The following is a 10023-nucleotide window of genomic DNA, read 5'->3' as shown; positions in this document are numbered from 1 at the left end:
GAGTTCAGAATTAGGAAAACGCAATTGAGTTGAGTTAATAAAGAATACGCGTGCAAGGCAGCACACCCCATGTTTTTCATGATTTTCACTCAAAACACGACGAGACCCTGATGGCCACTACACAGAAATGCCACTCTTCAATTTGGCAGCACAACCACTCCATGTTTTTCTTGATTTTCTTGATACAACAATAATCAATTGCTTCAAAATTTACTTGACAGATGCTTTTAAATATTTTGACTCTATAGTTCTTCTGGCTTCAAAGCCACGTTGATATATTTGTTAAAATAACTTGAACACATCCTCTTATTTTATTTCTAAAAAATTTTGAACAGGACAATTCCCGACTACAATGCATCAGCAATAAAGAACCGTCCCACTCAACAAATAAGCGACTGTATTTTAGCAAAATCCATTTAATTTACTTCTAGCCCATTATGTGCCAATTGGGATTTTTTTTTATTTAAATTTTCTATCTTAAAATATTAGTAATTCAATTTAAGTTCTAAAAAAGAAAAATAAGGTGTAATTGTGCCCAAAGAAAATAGTACCCATGATCTTATTTTATTTTTTATTTTAAATATTTTGGTATTTTGAACTTCTTATCTCATTTGTATCTCTCGGTCTCGCTATCCGCACCCACTAGTACGATTTGCTACGTGTAGCAAGCCACCAAACAAAGAAAAATAAATAAATTGAAAGCTCGAAGGTGTGGTGGTGGCAGTGGTGGGTAGGTGAAATGAGTTGGTGGGTTCTAACTTCCATTGCATCTAAATTCGACCACCTTATTATTTACTCGAACCAAATCCAAAGCACCCACTTTTTTTCTTTAGTTTCTTCAAAGCTTCCATCGTTTTCTTCTTTCTCTTCTTCCTGGGTGTTGTGGTTGGTGGGCTGAGGCGCAGTGAGTTCAATTGAGATGGCTTCGTCTCTCTCATCCAAACCATTTCTCGGAGCTTCAAGGACCGATGGGCTTTCTGGGTTGTGCTCTATCTCCTCGGATCTTCGAAATCTATCGTCCCCCTCCGTACAGTTTTTGATCCGCCCTCGTACTCTCAGGAAGCTCCGTAAGTCTCTCTCTCTGATTGTTCAAATCATTTGCTTTTGCTTCTAATACAAACACTGTACAAGTTCCATATGTCTGCTTATGTTCAATTGCTTAAAATTGTTTAGCTACATCAATGAAGGCTGTATATGCTGTGTGTTAAGTGGTCAAATCTACTATTTGCTTCCCCTGTCCAATGTGTGAGAAGTTTGTTATGTGCAATGTAGCTCTTGAATTAATTGTCTGCTTAAGGTTATAAATCCCTATACTTTCCAGTGAATTTCTTTTATGCAATATTCATGGTTCGTTCTTTTAAAAGATTATTAAGTCATTGGGATTGTGGGGACTTTAAGTAGCTTCTGCAAGCACTACCCAATTTGTAAAACTTTGTTTTTGGTCAAAAGTTGTAAAAATTAAGTTCCCCTGTTATCACTCAGTCCAATTGATAACGGGATTAGAAGAAAAAAATTAGTACTTTCGAATGCAAGTTTTAAAATAAATGGGAATTTATATAATGTAAGGGATTGTAGTAAGCTAGGACTTCCAATTCTGAATTTTTTTGCTGTTAAATTTCAGAGGTGCAGGCAGCTGGGAATACTTATGGAAATTTCTTTCGTGTAACAACTTTTGGAGAATCACATGGTGGTGGTGTTGGTTGTGTAATCGATGGATGTCCTCCTAGGATGCCCCTCTCTGAAGCTGATTTGCAGGGCGACCTGGACAGAAGGTACTTGATACAGGGCTTGCCCTTGTCATGCTCATTTTAAAGTTTTTTGGGGAGTTGGAAGACTCTCCTAACTTGCGTTGTTGAATTTGTAACGATTGATATTTCTCATTTCATGTTCAATTGAATCTAATTTTACTAGTATATTTTCATGTTCAATTGAATGTTATTTTACTAGTATGTTTTAATGTTCATCTTAATCTTAAAGTCTCTGAGGTATTTTGATCCAGGCTCATTGTATGCTGACACAGTTAGTTTCCATGGATATGTAGACTGTTTATATTGTTGATATTAGTACAATGCGTTCCCTGTGATAATCACGGAAAGCTTCCTTTATTATTGCTGGTTTCTGATTTGTTTTTGTGTGAACTTTTTATGGGTTGTCAGGAGGCCAGGTCAAAGTCGGATTACTACTCCTAGGAAGGAAACTGACACGTGCCAAATACTTTCTGGAGTTCATGAAGGTTAGATCTTTTTGGAATTTTTGTTCAATGTAACAGGGTTCCTTTTGTAGTTTCCTCTTCAGCTAGGAAAATACTTCTCAACACATTTGTGTGCACTCTAAATGATTTTATAATTAACTGCAGGAGTGACTACTGGGACCCCAATTCTTGTGCTTGTACCCAATACTGATCAAAGAGGACGTGTAAGTATCTAGTGCTAGAGGGAATATATGAAGAGTAAAGAAAATGGAAGGGTTAAAAAACTGATATTTCTTTGCAATGTGTTTTTTTTCTTTGTTTATGATTTTTACTGATTCGTCATTTATACGGGAATTTAAATTGACGATCACATTTATGCTTTTTACAAGTCAATCACTTGTTCAGTGGAGCATTGTTATACTGACGATATTGTTTATCGTGCATAGAAAGTTTCCAATAATTATGTTGGTGGTTTTTAGGATTATGACGAAATGTCAATAGCTTATAGGCCTTCACATGCAGATCGAACTTATGACCTGAAGTATGGTGTCAGATCAGTGCAGGTACCATCTTTAAGCTTAATAATTAAAGGTTCATGATTACTTGTTTGGAATTGCAGATATGTAGATCTTAACCTAGTTTGTTAATGAAGGGTGGTGGTAGATCTTCAGCTAGAGAAACAATAGGAAGAGTTGCTGCAGGAGCAGTTGCCAAGAAAATCCTTAAGGCCTTTTCAGGAACTGAGGTGTGTGCGTACTTCTGTTTGTAGGTGTGTGTGTGAGTGTTTTGGTGCGAGGTGGAGAAACTTTCTCCCCGGGATTTTGTTTCTTTAACATGATGCAGACACATTTGCTAAGGCACATAACTTTCCCCCTTGTTGGGTTCTTGATTTTATATCTGTATATTTCACTACCTGTGTATCTGTGAATAGTTACATGATAATGCCAGAGACTCTAGTTTGTTTAATCATTGTGTTGCTGCTTATTTATTGAAGTTGATTTACCTTGAAGAATTGTGAATGTATCAGGCTAAGAGCAGTTTTAATTTGACTGTTAAATTCAAAATTGAGAGGTAGTCTTATCTTACTATTACTTGCTACTGAGAAACTTATGATTTGAGGATGCTTCTTTCATAAAATTTTGCTCTCTTTGACATCTAAGGACACAAGACTAGTATCCACCCATGTTGAACATGTCTTTGGACGCCTAGGAAAATATATATATTCATTTGCCTATAAATCAAGATCTTAGGATTTTTTTTTTTCTAGAAAATGAATCGCGATTATTATTTTCATAACTTTCTGTGGCAATATGATTCTTTTACAAGTAAAGATATGCTCAAGAATATCAAGAATAGATGATATTTCTAAATAAATAATTAAAAATAAACATGTATTGGCATGTCCACATGTCTAGATTTTTGGAAGTGGACTTGCCGGACACACCATGTCTGTGACAGTACATGACATTCATGTCTGTGTCCTCAAATCATAGTGTATAAGTAATTGGAATTTGGAGCTATTAATATCTGTTGTCCTTTATGTTAATTGAAAAAGTTTCAGAACTTCTCTGGCCAATCTTGCTGTTCATAATCTTATAAGATACAGTCTGTACATGTAGTATTATCTGCACTTATTTCTTTTTCTTTTTCTTTTCATAATTTCTAAACCTTTTCCCTTATGCTTGTAACATCTACAGGTTCTTGCTTATGTTTCACAAGTTCACAAGGTTGTGCTTCCAGAGGAGTCCGTTAATCATTATACACTGGCACTTGATCAGGTGGGATTATGGATATTAATTTAAATTTTTGTATAATAAGCTCTGCACAATGCATGTCAGCTACAAGGAACAACATTCAATATGCAGACTAGATATCTGAATGATTTAGGACTCTGGAGTACCTAATTTTGTAGCATAATCTCTAAGACAATGATACTGTTCTTACTCTCCAATTATATGATTTATCTGTGGTTGTCACATCCAGTAACATTTCATGAGTTATTATTGGCTACAATAGTACCCACACCCAAATGTGAAACAAAAATTACCCTCTTCATAAATATGTTTTTCCTAATTGGTTTCTGACCTGTAGCTGGCCATACAAAGCTCTACATTCCCCTTAGTACCTGATGGAACAGTATGAAAACCCAATAATTCAATGGAGTTGTTACTTGAGGTTTCAAGTTCTTGGAGAATCTTAGATGTAAATTGGTTTTAGAAATTTCAAAGTAAGGAACACAAGTATTACTATGTAGCTTACTCTTTTTTGATTTTACACATTCCATGTTCTCAATCATATGGATTATTGAAGTACTTTTTGACACAGAATTTAACTTTTATTATTCATAAAAAATTGACTTAATCAGTGGTGCCCTTATGATGCTCCGTTTTTAGCCATTCTACATGCTCATTAACTGTCCTATTATTTTATTTAAATATTGTCAGGTAGAGAGTAACATTGTTCGGTGCCCAGACGCTGAATATGCAGAGAAGATGATTGCTGCCATTGATGCTGTTAGGGTGAAAGGGGAATCCATTGGTGGTGTTGTCACGTGCATCGTTAGGAACTGCCCACCGGTAAAATCTCTCTCTCTCTCTCTCTCTCTCTGTGTTATGGAGTATTGACAATGCAGTTGTATCTCAGGGGCTTGGTTCACCAGTCTTTGACAAACTTGAAGCTGAATTTGCTAAAGCTGTTTTGTCATTACCTGCAACAAAGGGTTTTGAATTTGGAAGTGGATTTGCAGGTTAAGATTCACAAACTTATGATACTTTTGGGCAGTTGCCTGTAAAGTTCTTAACTTGGAATTGGTGACTAGAGAATGATTGCTAGAAATCTTATTGTCATGGTTTTTCTTTTTCCTCCCACTATATTATCAGTAAGATCTTACTGTTCACAAATAACTGGCAGGTACCTTTTTAACCGGGAGTGAACACAACGATGAATTCTATTTGGATGAACAAGGAAAAATCAGGACAAAAACAAATCGCTCTGGTGGGACACAGGTATTTGTTCTAGATTTCAATTTGTTACTTCTAAATGTAGAGTAAGTTGGTAAATATTTTTCTTGAGCATGTCTGGTACACTGAGATTGTATTTGCTGGCAATCAGGGAGGAATATCCAATGGGGAAATCATAAACATGAGAATAGCTTTCAAGCCAACAGCTACTATTTCAGTAAGTCTAACATCGACCCACCTCTCTCTGTCTCTCTCAATCCCTCCTCTCTCATAACTATGACACTGGAATACCAGTCTACTATTTTCAGCTGGCACTGCTCACTTCGTGAGTCATTTTCTGTTACTAATGTGTGATAAATCATGTTTAGGGCCATTAGAGTACTAATTTTAAAGGACTATTGATTCCCCTGGCCACATGTCCATTATCAAGGACTTGTCTCGTTTTATTCCTATTGTGTATATGCTTAGTAATTTATAAAGTATACAACTTTGGGTACAAAGCTAGTTAACAACGTGTGCTTGACTTAGATGATAAAATTAGCTCTGCTGTTTTTACTTGCAATCCTGGGCTTATAGGACTTTGAATACAAGTTTAATGTGGTTTTTTCTTTTGCATATTTGCATATTTAGTATATCATCTTATATAGATGTTCAAAAGCTATAAGCTTATAGCTTAAAGCAGATTCCTCTAAAAAGCTTGGTCATCAATGGTTGGAGAAAACAAACTAAACTTTAATTTGCCATGGCAACCAAACATTGTGCTAGATAGGTGACTAAACAATTGCATCTAGGCAAGCTTTTTCACATTTGAAAAAAAGAAGTAACTCAATTTTTTTTCTTTAGAAGGAAAAACCCCGACAAGAAAGAATATTATTTACCTTTAGCAAGGATTTGGAAACAGGTAAAATTTGACCTATGGTAGGGAGAATAGCTTTCAAGCCAACAGCTACTATTTCAGTAAATCTAACTCTCTCTCTCTCTCTCTCTCTCTCTCTCTCTCTCTCTCTCTCTCTAACTATGACACTGGAATACTAGTCCACTATTTTCAGCTGGCACTGCTCACTTCATGAGTCATTTTCTGTTACTAATGTGTGATAAATCATGTTTTGGGCCATTAGAGTACTAAGTTTAGTGGACTATTGATTCCCCTGGCCACATGTTCATCATCTATATTATAGCTCGGTTTCATTCCAATTGTGTATATGCTCAGTAATTTTGAAAGTATACAACTTTAGGCGCAAAGCTAGTTAACAACTTGTGCTTGACTTGGATGATAAAAAAAATTGTAATTAACTGACAAAACTGTCATGGTTTTGGGATATTTGTGCAGAAGAAGCAGAATACAGTGACTAGAGATAAACATGAGATAGAACTTATAGCCCGTGGTCGCCATGATCCTTGTGTTGTTCCTCGAGGTATGTCTGAATGATATGTATACTGTCGTAAAGCAATCCTTAATTTTAACTGCCCGCATCATAGCGATTTTGGAACCTGTTTTTTTCTTTTCTGCCATTAGATTACAATTGGTTAATAAAAAACGAGACAAGTCGTTGATTAATGTGATTTTGGTCTTGAATGGTCTTAAATGGTCTTACAAGTTTTGTTTGGTGGAATGGTGCAGCGGTGCCGATGGTGGAAGCTACGATAGCCCTTGCGCTTGTGGACCAACTAATGGCACATTATGCACAGTGTCATATGTTTCCTATCAATTCCGAGCTACAAGAACCCCTGCGCGTAACCGAAGTTGGAGCAGCTGAGGAAGCTGCTCTGCACAGTTGAAAGTTGACAAACTTTCTGTATCATTCAGTGTAATTCATTATCATAAAACGCGCTCTGTGGGAGTCCAAGAGGGCATTGTTTTCTTTTCCTGTTTGAGTTGTGACTATTTAGAGGATTTGTTGACATTGGTTTACCATTGTAGTGAGACACTAGAATATATGTTGTCAACCACTTCCTTTTTGGCCCAAGATGAGCTAACTTCAACTATTCAATTTGTATCAATAATTTTAAGCCAATAAATGTTTCAAATATTTATTTTATATATGGTTGTGAATAATTGGTTGCTTTGTTTCGTTTGAGAATTTCTAAGATTTTTTTGAAATTGAATCAAAGCTCATTCATTCCAAATGAAAGTGCGGCTCCAAAACTTTCCAGATTCACAAGACAGTGGATTTGTTTTTAACCCGCATATTCATTCTTTGGTATATATCATATACCAGAGCTGATATTCTTATTGTACTTTTAATAATACCATCTTCACCTCCTACTTTTTCTTGCTGTTTACTTGGTTCACCCTTTAGTCATATACAAATTCTGTTATCTTTCATTTTCATTTGGAAAAGTATCACACTTGTGCTAGCATTTTTGCCGATAGTTACATATGCCCGCTCAAATCCCATCAAGTGGTGAAAAACCCGTTAACTGAAAATTACTCACAACCGATTTCGAAAGTGAAATGAACACCATGACATCAAATATAGTATTATATATACTTAGTGGGAGTAGTTTTTTGTCGGGGCACTCGAATTTCGGTGCAAGGGGCGAGCTCACCACCTTGGCCAACTAGCCTAACTCACGTGTGCTCAATTATTTTAACTTTATTATTTTTTTCAAACTTTTCTTAACCCCATGCTAACAACATGTCTGCAACCATTGTATAATAATAGGAAAATCCCAAATGATTATTGTTGTCAATTTCGCTTAGCATCCCAATAGACTGGTTAACCACCTAATTTGATCTACAAAAACCATTCTCGTTTATAATAAGATGTTTTCGTCTTTAAAATAAGACTTTGCAGACATGGGGTGTTACGAAAAGGAATGCATAAAGCAGCAAGTATAATATGCACATTGTCTACATAGATATATGGATTAAATCATAAAGATGAGAATAAAGAAGCAGCATGGGTGATCACAAACCATTATTTTAAGATCATCAGCACCATCGACAATTTGTTTTCTACTAGTTGTCGTCACCTTCACATCCTAATCCATAATGTGAATCTTTCTCCAAACGAAATTATTAATTAGATGAAAAGGGGGACGAGATGTTCAAAAGCTATAAGCTAATAGCTTAAAGCAGATTCCTCTAAAAAGTTTGGTCATCCATGCTTGAAGAAAACAAGCTAAACTTTAATTGTGCTAGATAGGTGACTAAACAATGGCATCTAGGCAAGCTATTTCACATTTGAAAAGAAAAAAAAAGTAGTAGATCAATTTTTTTTTTCTTAAGAAGGAAAAAAAAAACATCGAAAAGGAAGGCCGAAAGAACCCGACAATAAAGAATATTATTTACCTTTAGCAAGGATTTGGAAACAGGTAAAATTGACCTATGGTAGGGAAAAAATGAAAATATATTGCTTATATAACATATATATATAGCCTTTATTCCTTTTATTTTCCTTTTTAGAAAAAGTAACTTCCTTGTTATTTGTATGAATTTGTTTTTTATATGACTACCGACAGATGCTATTATTTTCTGTAGGTGGTGTCAAATTTCTGATTTTGGTAAAAGAGATTGAGCTGCTTTAGCTCTTGTGGTGGAGTCATTTTCTGCCTAAGTGGTAAGATCCCCTTCGAGTTTTCAACCATACGCATATGCTCTCTGAATCTGACTGTTCAAGCATGCAAGCATATGTAAAGCTAAATTAGATATCATGTAAGTTACGTGAAAGAGGTTTAAGAGAATCTACTCTTTTCAGTTTTGAGAGTGCATTTTGGTTTCAATTGAATGTGAGACTAGACCACGTTTTATCTAAAGAGTAGTCCTGCAACTGAAGTTCTGTGTTTAATTCCGTCTTTTAGAACTTTGTATACTTGACACGGAGAAAATGCATGCATCTCTACATATGGTAGTGTTTTATCTTTCATTTAATTAGGGCTTCTCTCCAATATACGTAAGGTCAGAGTCTATTCCAAGCTTCTTTTTCAAAATAAATTTGAGATATTAGTGCCTTAATTATTATTGAATTGACGTGTTTGTTTCATCAACTAAATAATGATTGTATATAATTGTTTAACATAAATTTTTAGCGATACTGACGTATACGCCAAATACATCAATATATATATATATATATATATATATATATATATATATATATATAGTTGGATATATTATGGTTCTAATTCTAGATAGTTCCTTGATTATTTTTTCGGTCACAAGTATTGATCATCGACCGACAACACAACACAAACTTAGAATATTTTATGACTTTTTTTCTTTCGTGATTATTGAATGAGGGGGATTTGAACGTTGGTCATTTCCCAACGTTTTGAAGAGAAACACCATTGAACCGAGAACTATATACCATTAATTAACAACTACGATGTATACCTAATTAAGAGGAAGATACAACATATCTATCTTCTAGGTACGACCACAACCACATGTTTCTCATGTTTATATAATGTAATTAATTTGTTGTTGTGGTGAGATTATGAGCCCGATCTTTTGTTTAATTGTTCTAGGTCAAGTTATGGTCGTTCTCATCTTTCAGTTAACATATATCTTTTCAACTAATCAAATCACTAAAGACACATAGGGTTTATGATTGTTAGGTAAGCAAAAGGGCATAAGGATGATGATAAAAAAGCAGGAGCCTGGATTACATCAGCTTGTTGTCATTAAAATATGATATGTCTCTACTCTCTAAGCTAACAAATAGTATGTGGATAGGGAATGAGATCAGGCTCTAATAATTGATGCCAATTAGAAAGCTCAATTATAAGCAAATTCCATTATTAGTTAGTATTATATTGTCTTCCTAGTCCACTAATCTTGGGCTTTCAGGATTATATTATGAATGCATGCATATGAGAGAGAGAGAGAGAGAGAGAGAGAGAGAGAGAGAGAGAGAGAGAGCAATGCAT

At 35.1% G+C, this 10023-nt stretch overlaps 1 protein-coding gene across 1 annotated transcript; it reads left to right on the top strand.

Moving 5' to 3' along the window:
* The first annotated feature begins 622 nt into the window (after nucleotides 1-622).
* On the top strand, nucleotides 623-7190 carry EMB1144 (chorismate synthase, putative / 5-enolpyruvylshikimate-3-phosphate phospholyase). The gene is made up of 13 exons (XM_008235110.3): nucleotides 623-1067; nucleotides 1622-1772; nucleotides 2157-2233; nucleotides 2357-2415; nucleotides 2671-2754; nucleotides 2844-2936; nucleotides 3889-3969; nucleotides 4636-4767; nucleotides 4835-4937; nucleotides 5102-5196; nucleotides 5303-5368; nucleotides 6482-6566; nucleotides 6773-7190. Exons 1-13 carry the CDS (start codon nucleotides 920-922, stop codon nucleotides 6928-6930), a joined length of 1332 nt encoding a protein of 443 aa, XP_008233332.2. The 5' UTR covers nucleotides 623-919; the 3' UTR covers nucleotides 6931-7190.
* The last annotated feature ends 2833 nt before the right edge of the window (nucleotides 7191-10023 follow it).

This window comes from Prunus mume, linkage group LG5 (genome assembly GCF_029339155.1).
Source record: "Prunus mume cultivar Tortuosa linkage group LG5, ASM2933915v1, whole genome shotgun sequence".
NCBI lineage: Eukaryota > Viridiplantae > Streptophyta > Magnoliopsida > Rosales > Rosaceae > Prunus > Prunus mume.
Note: the sequence above shows the minus strand (reverse complement) of the source record. Positions and strands in the feature narration are given on the sequence as shown.

What these genes read in the sequence shown, in the direction of transcription:
- EMB1144 (XM_008235110.3), top strand. Translation starts at nt 920, where the DNA reads ATGGCTTCGTCTCTCTCATCCAAACCATTTCTCGGAGCTTCAAGGACC. An exon ending in CAGGGCGACCTGGACAGAAG is followed by an intron (nt 1,773 to 2,156) that starts GTACTTGATACA and finishes ATGGGTTGTCAG; the next exon opens with GAGGCCAGGTCAAAGTCGGA. An exon ending in AGCCAACAGCTACTATTTCA is followed by an intron (nt 5,369 to 6,481) that starts GTAAGTCTAACA and finishes ATATTTGTGCAG; the next exon opens with AAGAAGCAGAATACAGTGAC.